General features: G+C 35.0%; 1 protein-coding gene across 4 annotated transcripts in view; it reads right to left on the bottom strand.

Moving 5' to 3' along the window:
- The window catches only part of LOC128556195 (E3 ubiquitin-protein ligase rnf213-alpha-like), a 175395-nt gene that overhangs the window by 41939 nt on the left and 106227 nt on the right, over positions 1–27229 (bottom strand). For all 4 annotated transcript variants that reach the window (XM_053540359.1, XM_053540360.1, XM_053540362.1 and 1 more), the window contains 10 exons: positions 27007–27136; positions 25901–26098; positions 25150–25289; positions 24654–24855; positions 24078–24238; positions 23351–23694; positions 22619–22769; positions 21506–21674; positions 937–1114; positions 508–683 (listed from right to left, as the gene is read on the bottom strand). In XM_053540359.1, the coding sequence (XP_053396334.1) occupies positions 508–683; positions 937–1114; positions 21506–21674; positions 22619–22769; positions 23351–23694; positions 24078–24238; positions 24654–24855; positions 25150–25289; positions 25901–26098; positions 27007–27136 (1849 nt within the window). The remainder of the gene's footprint in view (positions 1–507; positions 684–936; positions 1115–21505; positions 21675–22618; positions 22770–23350; positions 23695–24077; positions 24239–24653; positions 24856–25149; positions 25290–25900; positions 26099–27006; positions 27137–27229) is intronic.

Here is a 27229-nt window from a genome sequence, read left to right as displayed (position 1 = left end):
ACTAGGGCTTACATTTTCATTTGTTGCAAAACAACTTGCGAAAATGTGTAGAATCAGAAGTTCTATTTGAAAGATATTTTGATCTTACTTTGAAACACATATCTTTATGTTTATGTGCAGAACTATCTCACAACATGTAAATAAGATTCTGGTGATTAAATGGAATGGTTTATTACATCTGACTTAGTAAAAAGATAAATATTTGTAACCTATTGGTTAGTAATAACTTTTTCACTGTTACGTGTAGTATATTTCACGTAAATTAAAATACTACCGCACTGTTTGAATTGTCAACATCTAAATGCACTTGGAAAACATGTAAGTGAAATATGACTGAGACTCTAAGCCTCAACAGGCAGAGCTCTAAATATATCATATGTATTAGTTGTCAGTATGATATTTAACAGATTGACGTTTTTAGAGATTACGTTTAAATAAACAGATTTCCAACACAGTTGAAATGCCTATATTTCCTCTCCTCCTCTAAGTCCTTCTACCTAATTTCACCTGATGTTCTTGTATTGTAGCGGCATTGTACATTGTGTGTACAAAGTCATGTATGTATTCATTTACAGCTTCTGTGATAATATTCTCTTGAGATACACAGTCAAGTACTTTTCCAAGTTCATGCTCACTCAGGACTTTCACTAATGTCTCTGTTTTTATAATAGCCTCAACTCCATCTGCCAAGTATAGAAAATAAAGTGCTTTAATCCTGCAACAATTTTCATTTCTCTTTCACCATTTACAAAAATTGCATTTAACTGTAAGTAAATATTTCTCTAAATCTTAGGTTTCAAAATATTACAGCAAGTAAAAAAGCCAAGAGTAATTTATCTAATTATTTCAAGTGTTCCCGTTGTTTTTTCATTACATAATGAGCTTAAAATTACTGACATGAACAACTTATCGTTTTAGAATGGTATTTTGGATTACCTTCAAGATCATTTGAGTCTGAAGCTGGGTGAGGTAACTTTAAGATTTCATTGATTTGGTTAATCATCAGCCAAGAGAAGGGCATCCAAGCACTGAACATGTGGCCTTCACTTCCTGTTGTCATGACAACTACCTCTGGCAGGTCACTTTGTCTTATTGGTGATTGTAAATCTGTGAACTACACAAAAACAATGTACACATACATGTATTAATCAATACTTAAAACATAAAAGCAACATCACTATGATCGTATTTCGTATTAGTATTTCAAGAGGAATATTCTTCTCATCTGAAATGATTCAGTCTCTACACAAAACATAACAATAGTACATATTTGAAAACAAGAAACGCGGCAATGCCACGAAACATGGTTTTCAACACTTTTCATAAGAATAAACAAGAGTGCCAGAATGTCACAATATACGCCCGTCACAGCAAATTTCTTTACTCTAGCACCTGTATTTGCAGATGTAATTTTAATTTTGTGGTTGTTTAGTAATCATTGTAATTCTTTTGTTTTTCTAAGACCACAAAAAAACTCCTTACCAGGTAGAGATACCTTAAAATACACCTAAAATTAGAAAGTAACAACTATGTTGTACCACAGAAAAGTGGTCTTGGTTTTTCCCTACGGTCAATTATAAAAAAGTTACAATATAAGTTATTTATAGTAACAACTAAGGGAAGTTAATCTTAAAAAAAAAAAATTTAAAAAAAATTTTAAAAAAAATACAAAAAAAAAATTGTAAGTCCACACAGAAATCCTTACCAGGTAGAGATTGGTCAAAATACACCTCAAAATTGGATGCAACATGCATGTTGTACTACAGAAAAGTGGTCTCGATTTTTCCCTACGTCTAGTAATGAAAAAGTTACAATATAAGCTATTTATAGTAACAACAAAGGGAAGTAATTCTAAAGAAGGTAACTGCGCAAGACACTTCGTCTCATGATGGTGTATAATTGTGCCAAGTTACATCAAAATCCCTCTATGCATGAAGAAGATATGCTCCGGACAAAGTTTTCATTCTTGTATCCTTTGACCTCTAAGTGTGACCTTGACCTTAGACCTAGGGACCTGGTTCTTGCGCACGACACTCCGTCTCATGATGGTGAACAATTGTGCCAACTTTCATCAAAATCCCTCCATGCATGTAGAAGATATGCTAACCCTAACCCTAACCTAGCCCTAACCCTATTTTTAGTAACAATGACCTTGACCTTGATCCCAGAAACCCCAAAATCAATCCCAAGCTACAACTTTATATAAGTTTTCTATACACCAAGTTTCATCATGATAGCTCATTCCTAAGTTAAGTTATTGACCGGAAACCCTTTTACTATTTTAAGTAACAGTGACCTTGACCTTGACCCCAGAAACCCAAAAATCAATCCCAGCCTTTGTCTTGATATAAGCTACATACATACCAAGTTTTATTCAAATATCTTTACCGAAACAAAAGTTATTGACCGGAAACCCTTTTTCTATTTTAAGTAACAGTGACCTTGACCTTGACCCCAGAAACCCCAAAATCAATCCCAGCCTTTGTCTTGATATAAGCTACATACATACCAAGTTTTATTCAAATATCTTTACCGAAACAAAAGTTATTGACCGGAAACACCAGTTTGACGCCGCCGCCGCCGCCCGCCCGCTCGACCGACATCTACCCCAATCTAATAACTCAGGTTTTCGTTGAAAACCTGGTTAATAAAGAAGTGTTTAATTTTAGATCTGATTTTAAATGAATTTTGAAACATAATGGCACCAACCAAAATTGAATTTTGTTCTTTTGTTTTTGTTGGGTTTAATGTCGCAACGACACAATAATAGGTCATATGGCGACTTTCCAGCTTTGATGGTGGAGGAAGACCCTAGGTGCCCCTCCGTGCATTATTTCATCATGAGCAAGCATCTGGCTAGAATCATCAACCTTCTGTATGCCAGTTGGATGACTTCCTTACATGAAGAATTCAATGTCCTGAGTGAGGCTCGAATCCACGCTGGTGAGAGGCAATCGATTCAAAGTCAGTAACCTTAACTAATCGACCAATAAGGCCTAGCTGAAAACTGAAACATACTTTTTAATATATTATCCAATATCCATTATTACATTCAAGTTTATACAGACAATGAAACAAACAGACACAAACCTGCAGATTGATGGCATCTACAGTATTAAGGAAAGTCAGCCACAATTCTTGTTTCCACTGGCAGTGTTGCTCTTGTAGTATCTTTAAGTTGTCATTAGTGTCCAAGTAAGCTATAATCCCCGCCAAAATTGGTGAGAATTTATTTTCCAGCGTCTGAATACATGAACGTCTGAAAACCAGAATTAGGACATCATTACTTACAGCCAATTGCTGTAGAAAACACATAATAAAACTGTGTGTTGATTTCATTATATCTATGATTTTGTGAAAGTTAATTTATATATTATATTCTGTTGCATGGTACTTGTACAGTGTGAGGTAAACTAGTTTTAAAGTATTTCCAGGAGTGTATTTGTGTTGTGCTACGTAAATATGTTTTCAGTATTTTCTGCATTGCACTTGTGTTTTGCGAGGTAATTACTTTTTTAAGTATTCCCAGGAGGGTACTTGTGTTGTGCGAGGTAAATTATTTTCAACGTATTTTCTGCATGGTACATATATTGCATGAACTTGTTTGGGTGAGCGAAAAAAAGTTAAAATAGTTTAAAAGCGTCTTTTCATGATTCTTGTATTGTGCATTAAGGCATTTCTAACCATAAAATGTTATTTTTTAAGTACATGCAAATATATAATATTTTACCAATAAAATACATGATAAGGAAAGTGTTAGAAGAGTATCCATAGAAAGATTTACTCTAAACTTTATCCTTCTGAAATCTGCACTAACTACCTAATCAAAAATACGTACCTAAATGTTCCTGCTTTATTGATATTTTCTGAAGCAGCAGCTTCATTGATCAGCCAATGATGTGCCATGTGAGCAACATGTGTCTTTGATTCCTTCTCTTTCAGAAGTTTGGCTATCAGACAGCATACTCCATGCAGGAAGGACGATTGGCCTGGGCAGAAAAAGGTCAATTATACACAAATACAGTATTTCTTCTTTTCACTAGTTTTAAAACTGGATGCATAATGTTTTTAAAAGAATTATCATGGAATCACATAATAAAATTATAACAGTGGTTATTTACTAATTGTATTATATTTAATCACTGCCGTCATTGCAAATGTGTATAATTACAATGTGCTAACGGGTAATAAACATAAATCTGATTTAACTATTTACATGATTTATTTGTTATAGCATAGATGGTACCTGCAATTTGTTCAATGATATCAATCAATTAAGATAGTATTCATATTCTTGACATAAGATATCCCTGCATTAAAATATAATTGATCAGCCAAGACTGCTGTATGAAATGACCTTCCTGTAAAAAGATCCTTTGGAAGCAAAGAATGCAACCAAGAAGAATAATAGCAGACTAGATTTGATTGAGTCTAAACTCATTTTGTTCAATAAAGTTAAGCTGAAGATAGCACTTCATCGTATCAGTCCAGTGAAAACAATGCAAGCTTATCTACTATTACCAAGAGCCATAGACAGTTGAGTGGTCAAATCTTAAAGCATTACAAAATGTACAATGTTTGTAAATCTAAACTTATAACAACACTAACACTACCTTCTACTTGTTCCTGATGCAGCAGTTTCAAAACAAGTGCCACTCTGTCTGTTTCTTTACTTGTATTTTCCTCTTTATCCTTCACCATAGACAGTGCTGCCTGTACGCAAGCTAATATTAGTCCTTTTACATTTAGTCTATGTTGTCCATAACCTTGACTGAAACCTTCACCACCATGTTTATCAACATTCCTTAAATCTAGAATTACATCATCTAACTGCAGTGGTACATCCCTCAGTCTATTTTTAAGGTTATTTGTAATCATGTCTTCATCCATTGTCTGTCCCAGTGATATATGTCTGCCTTCCGTTTCACTACATTCCATTTCCTCTTCTCTAGGACCACTGAAAATTGTATATTAACCCTTAGCCTGCTGGCGGCAAGTGATCCGTGCAGTCTGATCATGGTCTGCATTGTTCGCCATTCAGTCAGTATCTTTTTGGTAAGCACCCCTTTTAACAGTTAATGGTACTGTCCAAATTGAAAGATGGACAAGTTCATTATAGAAATTTAGCAGGGTAAGGGTTAAATCATAATGTTGTGTTTATATTGAAATAAACCAAGACATATTGAACAGGGTCTACAATGGGCAAATGGTTAAAGTCAACAACAGACTGCAAATCCCTTGCCACTATTTGTTCAAGCCTGTGGACTGAAGTCTTTGTTCTAAAGGCAAACAACTAGTTGTTTAATTGTTGGTCATCTCATTGACATGTTAAACCGTGACTGTAAAAATTTGAATAGAAATTGCTGTCTTTCTCTGACAAAAATTCGATGTAAAATCAAACATATCTCTGTAACCATAAACTTTTCTTTATAATTACCTAGCATTGTTTTCATCAACAAATCTCTTATATGATGACAACAAAGGAAATAGCAATTTTGTTTCTTCAAGCAATTTATGTTCTTACGTTTCCCTTTGGATTTCTTCATCCGTTTCCAAAGCAGACGGTTCCACTACGGCATGAGTAAAGAGTTGTTTAGCTACCGACTTTCCTCGCATACCCTGTAGGGTAGGCATATTCATGTCTGCTGTGTACAAGTCATCTATATGTGCCGAGTGCCAAATACCACACTGGAATTTATTATTACACAATAGTTACACACTGACAATTCAAATATTTTAAGTGCCATACTGTAGAAACATCTTCAGTACTTGCACTCAGTGTCATTATATTTTTTATCTTGAATGTCATAATGTCCGTTCAAATTATTTGTATGTATAGTTTCGCATAAACCAGTGCTAGAAGGTGGGAGGGTGTGAGAGGGGTTGCACATTTCATAACCTCTCAAAAAGTAACTTAATCAAAAGAGTTTGTTAACGGTTATTGTATTTCAAACTTGTGTTTCACTCTAATTCAAAATTATAAAGTTATATTTCTCGTCCTTTACACTCATTTCTATCAACCATTTCTTATTCTAAGTGGATTTAAAGTTATTGCTGGAATTGCTAAGAAATGTGATAACTATCATAAAACAAAATATGGGTAAGGAACAAGTTACCTGGAATCCAGTGAATGAGGCTCCTCTAGGAAGCTGAACAATGAAAACAACATGTACTGGTGCCCGCAGCTCATTATGCATCTTTTCAAATTCGTCCATCACACAGTAACGGGCACAAGCTATCAAATTGGCATTCACATCACCCGAGTCACACTGTATTACCATTAGGCTTTGATCTATGCCTGTACTTTGAATGTGCTGCCTTCAACAAAACGTTACTATCAATAAACTGTACTAAAATTTGTCTGTGAACATATTGTTCTGATTTAAGTGACACTGTGACAGTTTATTTCATATAAACACTCCAGTTTCTATGTTTGAGCATGGCGCAAGGTGCTACTGTTGACATTATTTCAGGTACATATGGTACCTGGTCAAAAGCCAAAGATCTACATTAAACTACTTGAATGTCTTTTGAATTTGAAATTAGGTGCACCTTACATGTAAGAGGTTTTAAATTCAAAGTTGTATGGAGCAAGCAATTCAAGTTTCAAATATAATAAGCCTGAGTTCAATAAATAAAGAAATAAACTTTAAAGAAAGGTTAATTACTGTATTCTGTTTCTAAACTGCTGTTCTGTATCGAAGGAAGGCAGGTTTTCGAGAAGAAGAATTCTCTCTACATTTATCTCGGTTGCCTTACTGATTTCTCCCTTGTGAATGCCTGCCATCAGTTTGGAATGGGTAGTTATCTAGAAGAAACAAAATATCTTTGAGGTAAACATGTGATCTAAATGATGTGAAGCAGGTTATAGTAAATCACTAATAAACTTTCAAAAATGTTAAACAAAATACCTCATCATTTTTGTCTAAATCAAATTTGGGAACCAGTGAATCTTACTGTTGGTTTTGCTTGATTAATAACTTCTTTTCAGCGACAATATTATGATCATTTCAGTGCAAAAAAGTGGTTAGTCGTACGTCTTTATGTTAATGCTGTTATCTGGTTTTTGCTCTGAGATGACGATACATCAGATTCATAACTATTCAACATTTTTGGTTTTGCTTGTTTTTGGTTTAACACCATTTTTCAACAGTATTTCAGTTATGTAACGGGGGCAGTTAACCTAACCATTGTTCCTGGATTCTAAACCAGTACATACCTGTTATCCACAAGTAACAGCCAACTTCCCTACATGAATCAGAGGTTGAGGATGAATGATTTCAGACACAATGTCTTTTAAAAAATCGTGACGAAGAACATATGCCCCACTCGGGGATTGAATTCACGACCTATGATCCGTAGATCTGCGCTAACCCTATTTAGCTTAGCGGGCGGGCTATTTAAAATTTACTACAAACATAAACTAGAAAGATTGAACCTGTGAAAGTGCTGGCATTACCGGTGCTAAATTATGGTTGTATTACCTTTTCGGTCTATGAACATAATGAAACTTTTCTCTTGACCGGAAAATAAATTCTTACCTGAGCAAAAACTTGTCTGAATTGTTGCTGTACAATTTTCACATTTACATACTGTGTCAGACTGCTATGTGCTTGTCTGTCGAAATACCATCTTTTCAGCAAAGTCTTCTCTTGGTTAGACATACTACTGCGGTCTAGTCTGACCAGGGATTCAGGTGTGGCACACCATAGCAATACTAACTTAGCCTCTTGTAAGACCTAAAATTACAGAATACACTCCCTTTTTAAACTTGAATCATATAGGCTAAATTTTACTTTCAAATGTAAATATGAGGAGTCATTTACCGACCACAGGCGATCATCCTATAAAGTTTAACCACTGAATGCATATTAAGTAATCCGAAACTAAATGATCTGAAAAGTGATATTGAGCAAAACTATATATTCCCTCTTCCTCGAACGGGAGAGGGTGGGCATAAAATTATCAAGGATCAATTATTTTTAGTCCCACTGATGACCCATATAGGGTACATATTCAAAAGTGGGATATCACTGCCTACATTCCAGCAAAAGCTCTCACTGTTGTAATTTACCACTTTTCTCACAAATTAGCACCAACCAAGAGAAATATTGTAGTGCATCTGACTGGATTCTAACCTGGACCTTTGCAGTTATTGTGTCCGTTGTCATAGTGTTACGTCTAAGGGTAACAATTGCTTGTTACAGAAAGTAAAAATAACAGAAAAACAAAACAGCAACTATTGACAACAACATCTTATTCATAAAAGTAACAATTCAAATACCTAAAAAATGTCAAATAGCCATAAAATCCAATCTAATATGCAAAAACTAGTCCAAATCATGTCCTGGTCAAATTAAAATCCAAACAAATTGTTCATAAATCCAAATTCAATTTAGTATGTCCAAAGAATATAAATCCTCTCTTCAAAGATATTTTTAAATCCACAATGTTAGTGTAAATCCTTCAAATGTTAAATATCCAAACTGGTAATATTTTGTTTTCAGGAAAGGTTTTCAATAAGTTCTTACTATAAAGTTCTACCCTGTCCTCAGACAGCTCTCTATTTAAAGTATCATGCAAGGATTCAGAACTTTCAAGTATCGCCAAGAATTTGAAGAAGATTCTGGAAAAAGCAGGAACAATCCAGACTTTAAAAATAATTGTCACATCCTGTTTATCAGTATTGTGGTAGAACATTCTGGAACGCTATAGAATATAAACAGCATACACAAGTCTAAATGGCATGCATAAGTTCCTTAATTCCCTCTATCTACATACTACCTTTTAGTAATTATCTGCTAAGATGGACTGATGGGATGCAAAGTCCCCTCTGTTTACACCATATGCAATATTATCCAATTAAAGAGTTTGAGACACGTTTCTTAGGTTAACAAAGAATGTTAAAATATGCTATTCTAAAACTACTATTTAATAACCATTACTATACAAAATGATGTTCATCTCAAATAACCATCTTACAGGACGTAATATTGTTTTAGCAAATTGCTCTTATCCATAAAAATAACTGGTTTTACCGCTACATAAAACACCAATCGCCAGATGTCTCAAGGGGATGCGCAACTGATGAGTTTTCTAGGGTTTTGAATGATCTAAATCTAGGCCAATATAAGACAAATGGCCAGGATTTCAGGCATTGATGGAGTGGTGTTTCACTGTGTATATTTATTCAAGAAACAGATCAATACTTAAAACCATTTTACTTTACTATACCAATTCAAGGAAACAGTAAGAAACTGTGTTAGGATTAAATCTTGCTATGATAGTCACTTAATCATGACTAAATGAAAATTTCCGAAAACTTTGGACAAATGGTCCAATAACGATTTTTAGATTTTATCATATCCTCGCGTCCGTAAGTCAGGTTAGAAAAATCATGTATGTATCCCTTTAATGTTAAAAAACAAATGCATAAACGATGGGTGTTCAATAAATACCCGGAAAAGTACTATCATTTTCATGTATCAACAAAAATCAGTGAAACTGTTACGTAATGTAGATTAGAGAATTTTATAGGTCAAAATCATATTTTCTTTGAACAAATGAAAGGTAAATGCTAGTCCACATGGCAACGTCATGGGATATCATCAGGTCATCTCTTTTTCTATTATGCATGCGCTAAAGCATTACTTGCCATGTCCCTATTTTTAAAGCTACCATTTCTTGAATTGGGTGATTATCAATGTGAAATGTACGTAAGCCAATAACTTCAAATTATAAATGTGACCATTAAAATGGCATATTGTGTCAGTCATCGTTTGAAAATCAGTCTTGAACGGAGACATGATATAACATTTTGTGTTTCTGGTCCTTTGGGACCATGTAGTCCTTTCAATATCACTGTAATCCGTTTAAGCCGGTGCTAGGGGGCGGAAGACGTGTTGCCATTCAATTACCTTTAATGAACAGACTCAGTCAAACCGAGTCTGCTATTATTTTGCTTGGTTGCATTCTATGCTTCCAAAGGATATTCATATAGATTTTATTAACTATCATAACAGCAATATTTAAGTGCAGAGTGGCGGCTGGGAAATGTCTCCCCGTGCTTGGATTCAGTGTTGTTATATTTTCTGGTTCTTTGGGATCATGGAGTCCTTGCAATATCACTGTAATAGAGTTCCGCTTAAGCCGGTACTAGGGGACAGGAGAGGTGTTGCACATTCAATTACCTTTTATGAACAGACTCGATCAAACCGAGTCTGCTATTATTTTGTTTGGTTGCATTCTATGATTCCAAAGTATCTTCATGCAGATTTTATTGGATAAAATGTCAAGGAAAGAGGCGATTGCTTTGCTGCATAAGGTTTAAGAATATGCACTGAAGAAAACAACATATATTAGTGGTATGGTTAGTTTAACAGTGGTCAGGAGAATATTGCTGACGACTTGAGGTTCAGATGTCGGAAGACAGTAACGTTCAGTCCAGTTTTGAAAAATAAAGAGCTCCTTGGTACGGCAAAGGTAAGGTAAAGGCATCACAATTCAGTGTCTTATTTTATCACTACGACAGGAATATCATATGAACAGTATTTATCTATTCCTAGGAAGGTGTAGAAAATACATTTTATGGCGAGAAACATTGAAGTAATCACGAGTTGGATTTATTAATTTGTTTGATGAGACAGCATCATAATAACGTTGGGCCACTTAAGTCGTAGTAACGTTGCCTTAGAGACGATAAATAAATAATGTGAATGTTCTGAAATTTATCATTTAAATATTCGCATTTAGTATGTTTTTATCCATCATATTGTCAAATTTTATCATAATAGGAGAAAAAATAAAGAAATAAGAGCACTTTTATGGATACCTTTTGAACATCCATCGTACTTTGATCTGTAGAATATCGAAATACAAACCTGTGTATTCCTATCCGTCTCATTCTCTATATGTTCATATTTGTTCCAAACATCTAGAACAATAGCTGAGCATGTGTCCTCATGGTAACCAATGAAAACATCTCCAACTTTTGTTGCTGATTTGTTTCCCCTTAAATATAAAATGAAGTGCTTTGATCATTAATTAAACGAGACTTGTTTGTAAAACACATTGCCCCCATGATGGTCTACCGGATGCAAGTGGGCATGTAATTTTGTATGCTGTGACCTTGACCTTTGGAAAAACGATCTTAAAAGCAACAGGGGTTATCTATTGACTACAGCCATCCTGCGAAGAATTCTTTCAGTATTAAGTGGAAACTGTCTTTAGCCTTAAGGTCGCTGTGCCCTTGACCTCTTACCCATAAAGTAGGCAATCAGCCTATGAAGTTCATTGAGTGTAGGCTAATGCGTTTTGGGTGGTTGAATAGAAACCATTTTCAGTCTCAAAGTCATTGTGACCTTGACCTTGGATCTACTGACTTCATAACAATACAGGTCATGCACTTACCACAGGAAATCATCATATGAAGTTTGGCCATTGTGAAATCAGGTATCTTCTAGTTATTGACTGTAAACCAATTGGTCTACCGACTGATGAAGCAACCGACAGACAGTTGAACAGAATGACAGTGAGCAAAACAAAATACCCCCACTTCGAAGGAAGCAATTAATATGTCAAACCTTTATGTCAAGACCTGCAGCTCTGGCCCACTCTCTATCTATATAAGCATTTATTTGTCAAGTCGAAAGCTTATATTATTAAAATAAGTTTTATTTAGATCAAATCATGAAATTCTAGACTTGCTAACACATTTGAAAACAGAACTTTATCTACAATAACACAATCTAATAATTTCAAAGACCATACCTACGAGTGTAACAAACATTGCTCTGTGTAACAAATAGTTTTGCCCATTCTTTTAAATTTTTCTCGACCTGTTGCTGTTCTGTGGACAGCATTGTGTCAACCCTAAGGAAATGTTTCTCAAGACGTGTGATCAAGGGTATAGGAAACTTCTTGTAAAATGTCTCCTTCTCTCCCGCCAATACCAATCTATATGAACGAGAACAGTTAAACAGTACTAATATACATTGGATCAAGCTATTTTTTCTAATATTAATTTTTCAGTTGATACTTTAATTTGCAAGATCTTGTTATATAGTTTAAGAATGGGCATGGTGCCAATAAACCAGTTTAAGCTACAGAGTGGCGTTTTGCCATAACTGATCGTTTCAAGTCTGTACCCCACTGTGTTCCTTTATGTCACTGTTTAGTTTGTTTTTGTATTTTAAAGTATAAGTTACTTTATATACTTATTCATACGTATCCATTATGTACATAACTAGACATACACTAAAGTAGGAACATAGCAGGGTTGAGGGTTTGTGCCAGTAAACCGGTATACGCTCACCACTCGTCAGAGAAAGTTTAGCTGTCAGCAATATTCTCCTGGTGTGTTCCTTCTTCATGTTTGTTTGATTGTTTGTTTAAATGAGAAGCTTCCTGAGAATCAATAGCAAGGCATCTACACACGAAGTCGACTCTATTGTGACATTTGGCATTGACAGCTAAAAAAGGCCTGGATTTCATATTTACTTTGTGTCTGTTTGTTGCTTCTGTTTTTGTACTGCATTCTTTTGACAACACCCGTCTATTTTGATGTGGAGTGTTCTTTGGGTAGTTGCGTTCTTTTAAATGTGCGATTTCCTTTTAGCCTTTTGTACGTTTTTTTAAATAAAGCAAATAACGTAAAAGGGACAAAGATACAGCAGGAACGACGTTATATAGTCATGCAGTAGATTGAATTAGTGAAATATGTTTTACATTATCAACCACAAAACTGAATCAAGGATATTAAGGTTGGGAGTGTATGGGGATGCTGTAACAATATACGAACATACGGAAGTGAAAACACATCTCTGTTTTTAGTGGGGAGGTTGGCGGTCAGGATCGTGATGGGGATGAATGAGGGGTAAAAGTAGTGTACATGTATATTGTGATACTAAGAAACATAATGAGGAAAAATAAAAATTTGGGATAAAAAAAATATCGGATGCAAGGGGGATGTAATTGAGTGAATATGGACACAAGGCATTCAGAGTGAGTGGGATGTAATGGCATGATAAGAAACAATAGGAAGTAACATAAGAAAGTGAATAAACTGACTTCTCGGCTGTGGGTTGTAAAAGAAATGGAATGAGGCATAGGAGGTGTATGTGTATAGGGATGCTAAAAACACTTTCAAGTAATATAAGAGAGTGAAAAAAGATTTTTGAGGAAAACCAAATGTCATGCATTTCCATTTTGAAATACAAACTGCCAGAGTATAAAAATGGGAATGCTGTTATCTGAACAGAACAGAAAAAAGTTGGACTCAGGTATATACAGCTTATCAGCAATGGAATGGAATTTTATTACTATGACATGCAAATGAACTTGCAAAATATTATAAATTTACATAGAAGGCAAACGTCAGATTAGATATTAAACATCAACATTTGTCAAGATATCTTTTATTTTAAATAGTCTTTCAATACTATTATAGTTATAAACAGAATATTAAATACAATGTGTATGACAATTAAACAGCTTGAACCAATATTGTATTATTTTTCGGCACAGTCGTAGTAAGGTCGCTTTTGCCCGGAAGTCGACTAGCTCTCGAAAGCTAATAGAAACGTTGTTTGAATAACTAGTTATTTCTAGACGGGGAAACTAACTTTGTAAACCATACTTTGAATGGATGACATCACATGACAATGGAGTAATACAAAAGCTGTCAGTGGACAGCGCGCTCGACTATTCTCAGTGCTTGATAGTATAATATAAGCAATGAGTAAAACTTTAACATTACAACAAGAGGTCGTCGAATACGAAATGCCCCCCCCCCCCCCCCCCGATGCATTCAGTAATTGCACAAGGGACAGAAATTATATGCTCACTGTAAACAAAAGTTCTACCATTCTGGTTTAATCTGACCCTAACCTTTAACCTATTAACCTAACAAGAGATTACAGAGTGATCTTGGCGCCATCCACTGAGCCATTTTTGAATGTTCAAAATTTCAAGACTAGCTCAAGGTCAAAATTAAGGTCAAATTTCATTTCGGTACAAAACAATATGTACGTGGTCCAAATTTGAAAGCTGTGGCTTGAGAAATGTGAAAGTAGGTCACTAGATCAATTTCAAGGTCAAAGTTCATTTTGGTAGACAGAACTATACATGTGCTTTAAATTTGGAGGCTGTAGCTTGAGAAATGTGAAAGTAGGCAATAGGTAAAAATCAATGTCAAATTTCAATTCAGAACACAAAAATATGCATGTGGTCCAAATTTGAAGCCTGTAGCTTCAGAAATGTGAAAGTAGGTCATTAGGTCAATCTCAAGATCAAAGTTCATTTCGGTACACGAAACTATGCATGTGGTTCAAATTTGAAGGCTGTAGCTTGAGAAATGTGAAAGTAGGTCACTATGTCAAAATCAAGGTCAAATTTTATTTTGGAACTTAAAACTATGCAAGTGGTCCAAATCTGAAGCCTGTACCTTCAGAAATGTGAAAGTAGGTCACTAGGTCAATATCAAGATCAAAGTTTATTTCAGTACACAAAACTATGCTTGTGGTTCAAATTTGAAGGCTGTAGCTTGAAAAATGTGGAAGTAGGTCACTAGGTCAAAATCAAGGTCAAATTTTATTTTGGAACAAAAAACTATGCATGTGGTCCAAATTTGAAGCCTGTACCTTCAAAAATGTGAAAGTAGGTCACTAGGTCAATAACAAGGTCAAAGTTTTTTTCGGTACACAAAACTATACATGTGGTCCAAATTTGAATGATGTAAGTTATGGACATGAAGATTCTAAGTTTTTCCCTATGTAAGTCTATATGAACCATGTGACCCCTGGGGCGGGGCCATATTTGACCCTAGAGGGATAATTTGAACAAACTTGGTAGAGAACCACTAGATGATGCTACATTACAAAATATCAAAGCCATAGTCTTTGTGGTTTGGACAAGAAGATTTTCAAAGTTTTTCCCTATATAAGTCTATGTAACCATGTGACCCCCAGGGCGGAGCCATATTTGACCCTATGGGAATAATTTGAACAATCTTAGTAGAGGACCACTAGATGATGTCATATACAAAATATCAAAGCCCTAGGCCCTGTGGTTTTGGACAAAAGGTTTTTCAAAGTTTTTTTCCAATATAAGTCTACATAAACCATGTGACCCCCGGGGTGGGGCCATATTTGAGCCCAGGGAAATAATCTGAACAATCATGGTAGAGGACCACTAGATTTTGCTACATACCAAATATCAAAGCCCTAGGCCCTATGGTTTTGGACAAGAAGATCAGAAACCGTTTAATTGTTCCTGGCCAATGTGACCTTGACCTTTGATCTAATGACCTCAAAATCAACAAAGGTAATCTGCTGCTCATGGCCAACCTATCTATCAATTATCCTGACACTAGGCCCAAGCGTTCTTGAGTTATTGCCCGGAAACCATTTTACTGTTCCTGGTCACTGTGACCTTGACCTTTGACATACTGACCTCAAAATTAATAGGGGTCATCTGCTGGTCATGACCAACCTCCCTATCAACTTTCGTGACCTAGGCCTAAGCGTTCTTGGGTTATCATCCGGAAACCGTTTAACTGTTCAGGGTCACTATGACCTTGACCTTTAACATACTGACCTCAAAATCAATAGGGGTCATCTAATGGTCATGACCAACCCCCCTATCAACTTTCATGATCCTAGGCCAAGTGTTCTTGAGTTATCATCCGGAAACCATTTTACTATTCAGGGTCACTGTGACCTTGACCTTTGACATACAGACCTCAAAATCAATAGGGTCATCTGCTGGTGATGACCAACCTTCCTATCAACTTTCATGATCCTAGGCCCAAGCGTTCTTGAGTTATCATCCGGAAACGGATTGGTCTACATTCCGACCGACCAACATCTGCAAAACAATATACCCCTCCTTCTTCGAAGGGGGCATAATAAGCATATTTTAAGTCAAAAGGGGCCATAATTCAGTCAAAATGCTTGAAAGAGTTGCCTCCTCCTTTTTACAGACTGGGCTCATGATGGTAAACAAGTATGCAAAATATGAAAGCAATACCTCAATGGACTTTGAAAATATTTGGGTTGGTACGCAAACTTTAACATTTATTCTAAGTCGAAAAGGGGCCATAATTCAATCAAAATGCTTGATAGAGTTGCCTCCTCCTTTTTACAGACTGGGCTCATGATGGTAAACAAGTATGCAAAATATGAAAGCAATACCTCAATGGACTTTGAAAATATTTGGGTTGGTACGCAAACTTTAACATTTATTCTAAGTCGAAAAGGGGCCATAATTCAATCAAAATGCTTGATAGAGTTGCCTCCTCCTTTTTACAGACTAGGGTCATGATGGTAAACAAGTATGCAAAATATCAAAGCAATATCTCAATGGACTTTGAAAATATTTTGGGTGGTACGCAAACTTTAACATTTATTCTAAGTTGAAAAGGGGCCATAATTCAGTCAAAATGCTTGATAGAGTTGCCTTCTCCTTTTTACAGACTGGGGTCATGATGGTAAACAAGTATGCAAAATATGAAAGCGATATCTCAATGGACTTTGAAAATATTTGGGGCGGTACGCAAACTTTAACATCTATTCTAAGTCGAAAAGGGGCCATAATTCAGTCAAAATGCTTGATAGAGTTGCCTCCTCCTTTTTACAGACTGAGGTCATGATGGTTAACAAGCATGCAAAATATGAAAGCAATATCTCAATGGACTTTGAAAATATTTGGGGTGGTACGCAAACTTTAACATTTGTGTGACGCTCACGCTAACGCTCACGACGACGCCGGGGCGAGTAGGATAGCTCCCCTATTCTTCGAATAGTCGAGCTAAAAATGCTGTTATGTTGTCGGGATTTCATGGAAAGTGCCATTGTTATATTATGTTAACAGCCCATCAACATCTGTCTCAAGCCATTATTGATTTAATTTGAGTGCTTACGGCACTACAGTATTCATCGGAATATTACTTTCTTATATTCAAAATTAAACAAAATAAATATATGATAATAATAAATATATTTTTGAAAAGTAAAGTTTATAATAAATTGAAATTTAATTCCGCAATTAAAAACTAGTTTCTTTGGAACTCTTTGTTTTGCAAATTAAATAATGCCTATGAGTATCTATTACCTGATATATGTGGTCTTGGTTGATAAGTTTGGGCTCCATATTAAATGCTGGCAAACCTCGGGAAGAACAATCAGGGTTTGATATACATTTAGTTTTGAAAACGTGTTCATAGATGAATGTAACTGACATTCAAGCTCAGTTTATAAGGTAAATAAAGTTTTTTGCTCAATATAGTCTTTTTATCATGGAAGTATACACGTGATCCCAACTATTATTAAGATAGTTCTTGTTGCTTTTCTGTTTACGGAAGGTGCCTGGTCTCGCCATAAAGCGCGTAACTGTGTGTATTTAATCTACACTTCGAAAATTTTCTAGTAAGCAGCTCACGTTTCACTGCTTAAGGAGGAACCATACTATAAGTTTTTTTCAGAGCCCACGTTATTGACGGGTACCAACAAAAACTGGAAGATATTTCTGATTTAGATCTGTGTATATTTTTACGTTTGATGCATCAGTGACGTTTCCATGACGTCGCAAACATGACCACTTCGCGCACTTTTGACGTCAGATATACAGGGACATGATCTGCCTTGAAAATGTACCGGCAATATTTTTTAACGTAAATCCATAAATCATACATGAAATGAAAGCAGACATGAATCTCCAGACGATGATTTAATCGGAATTGCTCTACGTTTTCGCTTAATAAAATGAGAGCAAAAAAAATGAGTCGATGCATTACTTAAATTTTCCACAAAAAATACCTTCGCTCAGCATTAAAAAAATATCCATCCGTAATTTTTTTACCAAAATTGAATATGTTTTACACTAATACGTCCCGTAAATACATAGTAAAAAATAGAAAGTTTTACCGTGCCGTTTTGTGGCTATAAGAGTTTTTTTAGCATAACTACAGTAACATTTTTCGACGCTGAAAAAAAAGACGTGAATGTGAAGATATGGCCCTAAGGTTAGGCAAAAAAAAAGTTTGTTTCTGGTAACATGTTAAAAAAAATAGGGTAGGTAGCTAAGGTGCCGCCAGTTTTTATTTACACAGTTACAATTAACTGTAATAGATTTTTATTTACATGTATTAGGTATAAGGCCATGTCACATGCATGCGAGATTTCGTATTTCATATCCTGTTTATTTCTCCCGCCTGCTCGGAGCTGAATTGTTACAGACAGTCTGTTATAGATACTTTAACGGAGCGTGCAGAAAGAGATCTACAAATAACTGAACTTATCCGTAAGAAATATCCCAGTATATCGTATGTCTAATATTTTGTACATCGTACATTTATAGACTAATTTTGAAGTCAATAATTTAGTTTCGCTGACCTGTGAAAATTGATACTGACTGGAGATTTAGTCTTAGGTCAATATCATTTTCTCGCAAGTCCGCAAAACTATATAATAACCGTGAAATAACTCTGCAACTACCAGTACTATTGTATATAATTATTGTATTCCTGACAGGTTGATATGAAAAATGTTCACCACGAGATATATGAATATCGGCCGAGGCGCCAGCCGATGTCTATATTAATATTTCGAGGGATGAACATTTTTCATATCACCCTCTCAGGAATGCAATATTTATTTTATTATACCGAAATGACATATAGGTAAAACATTTACTGGAAGACCAACATAATGATTTAAATAATTAATCTAACGTTAAAAGGTAATTACCAATGTAACTAATAATGAGGACAGAATTTAGGAGTCTTTACTTATTAACACTCGTAATACTTTTTTGATAGATTAAGTCGGGACATTTGCATATCGCTGACCCCTATATTTATGCGCATATTTCAACATTGCGACAATCCTGAAATCGCCAGCGGTAACATTCGAAAAACGGCTACAAATTTATTATTTCTAAACGAAACATACAAGTATGAACACTTATTTTCTTAGTTAGATCAATTCCAACCTGATGGTGATAGTTTCGATTCAATATTTGATAAAAAGTTGTTTTGGAAAATTTCGGCACGTAGAACAAATCATTTAAAAAAGAAAAATCGGCCGGATTCACAGGTGAAAGAAATTTAATCCTAAAGTATAAAAGCGCCGCGTCGGAAAAGTAAGTATCAGTCTTTCAGCGGGAGATTTGAAAAAATAATATCACATGCGCAGAGAAACAAAATAGCGCTGATGCGCATGTGATATGAAATTATCGATCATATCACCTGCGCAGAAACTAAAAATATCGATTTTGCGCATGAGATATTATCAATTATCGGCCAATTTGCTCTGAACAAATGTGTAATATTTTATGCTATTATAGACAAATTCGGTCATTTCTGTAAAAGTACTACATAAATATGGTTCGCTTTATGCCAAGTATATAAAATATGTTAACTTTTTTGCATTGTTAAATAGGCTCAGGTCTATAACTCTCTTTTGCGAAAAATGTATTAGCAATAATTTTGTATATGTTAGAAGAGTTTGTTTCAAATAATACATGTTTATTGTCTTGCATTACTTCGAATATGACCACGCAGATAATGAGGTCACTGAAAGGAAATTTACCCTAGTGTTTCCACTGATGTGATAATTATTCTTATCACTCTAAACGGATGCCATAGTCTCAGTTTATAGCCTATTCTTTAAATAGTACTTATCCTCGCAGAAGCATAATATTTCCGTATTTCGGGTCTGAACGGTAGATATTCGGATCTGGCAGTATGTTAACTAATGATAGTGTTACCGTCTGTGTGATTACACATTCAATAAAAGCTACCACAATTACTAAATAATGGGATAACTAATGTAATTTCACGTTTATCTGAACGTTGCGTAACTTGTCAATTCTTCAAAAACAATTTGAAACGGTGACGTCGAAAAAACGTAAATTTCATAACAGCTAATAACCTACAAACGACACGGCAGAACTTTCTAAATTTTGGCTGTTATTCAGAAAACATACTAATGTAAAATATATTCAATTTTAATCAAAAAATTATGAATATATATTTCTTCATGCTGAGAGAAGCTATTTTTGTGGAAAGTTTAAGTAAAAAGAAAACTCGTTTTTTGGCTCTCATTTTATTAAGAGAAAACGTAGAGCAATTCCGATTAAATCATCAATAAATAAAAATCTATTATTGTTAATTGTAACTCTGTAGATAAAAACTTTGCGGCACCTTAGCTACCTACCCTATTTTTTAGCATGTTACCAGAAACAAACTTTTTTGTTTGCCTAACTTTAAGGGCCATATATTCACATCAGCGTCGAAAAATGTTACTGTAGTGATGCTTAAAAAGTTCTTATAGCCACAAAACGGCACGATAAAACTTTCTGTTTTTACTACATATTTACGGGACGTATTAGTGTAAAACATATTCAATTTTGGTAAAAAAATTACGGATGGTTTTTTTTTTAATGCTGAGCGAAGCTACTTTTTGTGGAAAATTTAAGTAAAAAGAAAACTCGTTATTTTTTTGGCTCTCATTTTATCAAGCGAAAACGTAGAGCAATTCCGATTAAATCATCTTCTGGAGATTCATGTCAGCTTTCATTTCATGTATAATTTATGGATTTACGTTAAAAAATATTGCCGGTACAATATTTTCAAGGCAGATTATGTCCCCGTATATCTGACGTCAAAAGTGCGCGAAGTGGTCATGTTTGCGACGTCATGGAAACGTCACTGATGCATTAAACGTAAAAATATACACAGGTCTAAATCAGAAATATCTTCCAGTTTTTGTTGGTACCAGTCAATAACGTGGGCTCTGAAAAAAGGTTATAGTATGGTTCCTCCTTAAAAAGAAAATCCCCAAAGTTCAGAGCAATGATAAATGTAACATATGTATCAAATGAATTAAAGGTAATTATGTTTAATCATAATGATAACAATTGAAAATACATTTGTTAAAACTGACATAAGTACAAAACGGCGACATAATTTTATCAACAGAAGAGCAAGAAATCTTTGCAATACTTTTGGAATTATAAAAGCAAAGCATGTATGATATTTTATTCAGTTTTCTTGCAAATGAAAGTGAGTCAATACAAGTCAGTAAGCAGTACGAATATCAATCATATTAAATATTACCTGAAATGTGCGTGCACATGCCACCTATATCGATGTTCTCCTATACATAGCTCAACGAATGTTTCGCCTTCGAGTAGTCCCTTCAGAGCATCAATAATACTCTCATGAAAACCGTCAATGTTACAAAATATCAGCTTTACTCCCCTCTCCATACACAGTTTTATAGTGCTGATCTTACAACAAGTCTGAAAACCAAAATAAAAGTCACAATACTTAGTTTCTGGAGTAATTACTTTAAGCCAATTATTAGCAAACGGAATCAAAGTCAGCATCCTTAACTACTCGACCAATAAGGCCTAGCCGAAAACTGAAACATACTTTTTAACATAGTATCCACTATCCATTATTACATTTAAGTTTATACAGACAATGAAACAAGCAGACACAAACCTGCAGATTGATGGCATCTACGGTATTAAGGAAAGTGAGCCATAATTCTTGTTTCCACTGGCAGTGTTCCTCTTGTAGTATCTTCAAGTTGTCATTAGTGTCCAAGTAAGCTATAATTCCAGCCAAAATTGGTGATACCTTATTTTCCAGCGTCTGAATACATGAACGTCTGAAAAACAGAATTAGGGCAGCATTATTTACAGCCAATTGTTGTTGAAACACATGATTCTGTTTGTTTGTTTTGGGTTTTAACGCCGTTTTTCAACAGTATTTCAGTCATGTAACGGCAGGCAGTTTACCTAACCAGTGTTCCTGGATTCTGTACCAGTACAAACCTGTTCTCCACAAGTAACTGCCAACTTCCCCACATGAATCAGAGGTGGAGGACTAATGATTTCAGACAGAATGTCGGTTATCAAATAGTCACGGAGAACATACGCCCCACCCGAGGATCGAACTCACGACCCCGCGATCCGTAGACCAATGCTCTATGAAACACATGATAAAACTGTGCATTTATTCATTATATTAAGGGTTTTGTGACAGTTAATACATATTTTCTTTTTCATGGTACTTGTACAGTTTGAGGTAAACTAGTTTTAAAGTATTTCCTGGAGGGGTACTTGTGTTGTGCAAGGTAAATTATTTTTCAAGTATTTCCAGGGGGGTACTTGTGTTGTGCAAGGTAAATGATTGTTTGAAGTATTTCCTACTTGTGTTGTGCAAGGTAAATGATTTTTAAGTATTTCCAGGAGGGTACCTGTGCTGTGTAAGGTAACTAATTTTTTAAGTATTTCCAGGAGGGTACTTGCGTTGTGTGAGTTTAATTATTTTCAAAGTACTTCCTGCATGGTACATATACTGCATAAAAAATTTTGGGTGCGGGAAAAATGTAAAAAAATCTTTAAAGCTGTTTTCATGATTCTTGTATTGCACAAGGTAAACTACTTTTTAAAGCATTTCTAAGCACAAAAGTACAGTGCTTGTAAATATATAATATTTTACCAATAAAATACATAATAAGGAAAGTGTTAGAAGAGTACCCTTAGAAAGATTTACCTGAAAAATTATGCTTCTGAAATCTGCACTAACTACCTAATCAAAAATACATACCTAAATGTTCCTGCTTTATTGATATTTTCCGAAGCAGCAGCTTCGTTGATCAGCCAGTGATGTGCCATGTGAGCAACATGAGTCTTTGATTCCTTCTCCTTCAGAAGTTTGGCTATCAGACAACATATTCCATGCAGGAAGGACACATGGCCTGGGTAGAGAAAGATATAAAAAAACAATTATAGACAAATACAGCATTTCTTCTTTCATTAGTTTGGATTGGATGCATAATGTTTTTAAAAGAATTAAAACATGGAATCACACATTACAGTGGTTATTTACTAATTAGTACATATAATCAATGCTGTCAATGCAAATGTGTACTACAATGTGATAACAAGTAAAGAACATAAATCGGATTTGCCTATTCATATGGTTTATTTGTTATAGTATAGATGGTACATGCAAATTTGTCCCATGAAATCAATCAATAAATGTGATAATATTCATATTGGTGACGTAGGATTTCCCTTCTTTAAAGTAAAACTGGATAGCTAAGACTGCTGGACTGTGTGGAATGTTCTTCCAGTTTAAATAAATTCATTTTATTCTGTAAAATTAAGCTGAAGATAGCACTCTGGCTTATCAATCTTGTGAAAAAGGCACATTAACTTATCCACTATTACAGAGAGACCTAGACAGTCGAGTGGTCAAATCTTAAAGCATTACAAAAATGATGCACAATTATAATTGTAAATCTAAACTTATAAAAACACTATTCTCTAACACTACCTTCTACTTGTTCTTGATGCAGTAGTTTCAAAACAAGTGCCACTCTATCTGTTTCTTTACTTGTATTTTCCTCTTTATCTTTCACCATAGACAGTGCTGCCTGTACACAAGCTAATATTAGTCCTTTTACATTTAGTCTATGTTGACCATAACCTTGACTGAAACCTTCACCACCATGTTTATCAACATTTCTTAAATCTAGAAGTACATCATCTAACTGCAGTGGTGCATCCCTCAGTCTATTTTCAAGGTCATTTGTAATCATGTCTTCATCCATTCTCTGTCTCTGTGGTACATGTCTGCCTTCAGCTTCACTCCAATCCATTTCCTCTGCTCCAGGACTACTGGAAATTGTATAATTAAACTGTTGTGTTTACATTCACATAAGTCTAGACTGATTAATTAGGGCAAACAATGAACACAGGTTAAAGTCAACAACTGACTGCAAATCGATTGTCACTGTTGGTTCAAGCTTATGGACTGAAGTTTTTGTTTCTAAGGCATACAACTGGTTTGTGAATGGCTGCCAGACCATAACAGAAATAATCAGATTAAAACTGTTGTCTTCCTTTAACAGAAATTGGCTGGAAAACCAAAGATGTTTTTGTAACCATTAACTAGTTTTGTTTTCACACACAAATATCTAATACACCGAAAACAATGAAAATAATAATTTTTTTACATCAACAAATTTATGGCTTTCTTTTAGAAAAAAAATCTTTCTTACGTTTCTCTTGGGATTTCTTCGTCAGTTTCCATAGCAGAAGGTTCCACTACGGCATCAGTGAAGAGTTTAGCCACTGACTTTCCTTGCATATCTTGTAGAGTAGGCATATTCATGTCTGCTGTGTACAAGTCATCTATATGTGCTGAGTGCCAAATGCCACACTGGAAACAATGTTTACACAATAGTTACACACTGATAAGTCTTCAAGTGCCATTTGGCAGCTGTAAGAAGTTTCCCATACTTGCACTAAGTGTAATTATATTTTCTGGTTCTTCTGGATCACGACATCCATCCAAATTATTTGTAACTAGAATGCTTAAAAAATAGTGTTTGGTGGTGCGGCTGCATATTTCATTACCTCTCATGAACAGACAAGATCAAATGAGTCTGCTATTATATTTCAATTTTTGCAGTGTTTCACACTACTTTAAAATTACAAGAGTTATAGTTTTGTGCTTTTTACTACCTTTCATTGCCATCTATCATTGTAACTATTTACATTCATATTCTTGTAATGGGATTTAAAGGTATTGCCGTAAATGCCAAGACGTGTGACAATTACCATATCATAGTTACCTGAAATCCAGTGAATGAGGCTCCTCTAGGAAGCTGAACAATGAAAACAACATGTACTGGTGCTCGTAGCTCATCACGCATTTTTTCAAATTCATCCATGACACAGTAACGGGCACAAGCTATCAAATTGGCATTCACATCACCAGAGTCACACTGTATTACCATCAGGCTTGGATCTTTGCCTGTACTCTGAATGTGCTGCCTTTAATAAATAAAACATAACTATTATATTTCAATAATACTACCACAGTCTAGTTCATACAGTAACCATCCAGGTTCTGTGTTGGGGAATGATGCAAGATGCCCCTGTTGACATAATTTCCGGTACATATGGCAAGGGGGTCAAAAACCAACGATCTTCCATAAGCTATCTAAATGATTTCTACATACGAAAGAATTGTGTCCAAAGTGGTATGAAGCAAGCAGTTGAAGTTTCAAATTTGATCAGCATGAGCTAAATAAATAAAGAAATAAACTTTGAAGAAAGGATACTTACTGGATTCTGTTACTAAACTGCTGTTCTGTATCAAAGGAAGACAGGGTTTCCAGTAAAAGAATTCTCTCCACATTTATTCCTGTTGCCTTACTGATTTCTCCCTTGTGGACACCTGCCATTAGTTTGGAATGGGTAGTTATCTAGAAGAAACAAAACCTCTAACAGTTAAACATGTTAAGCTATATGATGTAAAGCAGGTAATAGTAAATGCACTCATAAACTTTCATAATTTTAAAACAAAATACCTCCTCATATTTGGGAACCAGGGAATCTTATTGTTGGTTTTTCTTAATCAGTGATATCATCATTTCAGTGCAAAAACGTGGTTAGGTGCATCTTAAAGTCATTGCAGTTATCTGGTTTTTGCTCTGTGCCTATATATCAGTCACACAACTATTAAACATTTTTTGTTTTGGGTTTAACATTATTTTCAGCAGTATGTCAGTTATGTAATTGGGGCAGTTAATCTAACCAGTGTTCCTGGAGGGCACACCGTCTTTTATAAAATTGTCACAGAGAACATACGCCTTACCCAGGGACTGAACTCATGACCTCACAATCCGTAAATCTATGCTCCTCCTATTGAGCTAAGCAGGCAGACTATTAAACAGTTACTACAAACATAAACTTACAAATTTTCCATTTAACCTGTGAAAGTTCTGGCATTATCAATGCTAAATTATGGTTGTAATACCTTTTCAGTCTATGAACATAACGAAACTTTTCTCTTGACCGGAAAATAAATTCTTACCTGAGCAAAAAGTTGTTTGCATTGTTGGTGTACAATTTTCACATTTACATACTGTATCAGACTGTCATGTGCTTGTCTAGTGAAATACCATTTATTGTGCAAAGTCTTCTCTTGGTTAGACAGACTACTGTGGTCTAGTCTGACCAGGGATTCAGGTGTGGCACACCATAGCAACACTGACTTTGCTTCTTGTAAAACCTAAAATTACAGAATACAATTCCGTTTAAAACCTGAATCATATTCAACTTAATTTACTACATTAACTTTGTTCTATTTCGCTATAAATAATCTTATTCAAACAACATATCTGAATCAGTTAATTTATCTAAACAAAGAACTTAAAGAATGACATACTTTCATGAAGAATTTGTTGGCTTAAAAATATATTTGCAACTGGTGGGGTGGAGGTGATGGGGAGCATTCTGAACAAGGGGAGAGAAAAATCAACTGGTTGGTTATTTCCCCCAATGAAAGAACTGAGAAAAAATGACCATTACACTGGACTTAAAAAACACCAGAACATGGCATAATGCTTGCAGCCATGAAACTCTGGTTTTACCACTACAGTATTGTAAAAGATCAACAGCTAGAGGCTGCATGAGAATGAGCAAAATGATCAAATTTTCCTGGGTTTCGAGTGACCTAAACATGTGCCAGTAAAAGGAAAATGGCCAGTAATACATTAACTGATCAAGCAGTGTTTCACAGTATATTTGTTCAAAAAAACAGATCCATTATTCACTATAATTATGACTTATTATGAAGTCGCAAAAAACTTGTGATAAATTGCCCAATTACATATCTGACATGGATCTCTTTTGACGTTATCTTCTGTCAGTGGTAAAATTGATTATATCCCATTTAATTTCAAGATTCAATCATATACTGAGATGCAAAAGTTGAAATTGTGAAAATTTCAAAAACATGTCCTCAAGGTAAGAAATAAGCTACCTATTTTGTTCAAGCATGTCAGTAAAATATAAGAAAATATATCACTTCTACAATAATTAAAAAGGATTTTAATTTTTCATAAAAAATTCTACCTTACCTATGTATCCTTTTATGAAGAAAAAAAAATCATTTATTTCACTCTATAGAAAACAAACCTGTGTATCCCTATCCTTCTCGTTTTCTATATGTTCATGTTTGTCCCAAACATCTAGAACAATAGCTGAGCATGTGTCCTCATGGTAGCCAATGAAAACATCTCCAACTTTTGTTGCCGCTTTGTTACCCCTTAAATACAAAATGAAATGCTTTAATCATCAAATAAACAAGAGCTGTTTGTAAAGCACATATGCCCCCCATCATGGCCTGTTGGGGGCAAGT

The sequence above is a fragment of the Mercenaria mercenaria genome, chromosome 4 (genome assembly GCF_021730395.1).
Source record: "Mercenaria mercenaria strain notata chromosome 4, MADL_Memer_1, whole genome shotgun sequence".
NCBI lineage: Eukaryota > Metazoa > Mollusca > Bivalvia > Venerida > Veneridae > Mercenaria > Mercenaria mercenaria.
The sequence above is the reverse complement of the archived record's forward strand: the minus strand, read 5'-3'. Positions and strand labels throughout refer to the sequence as shown.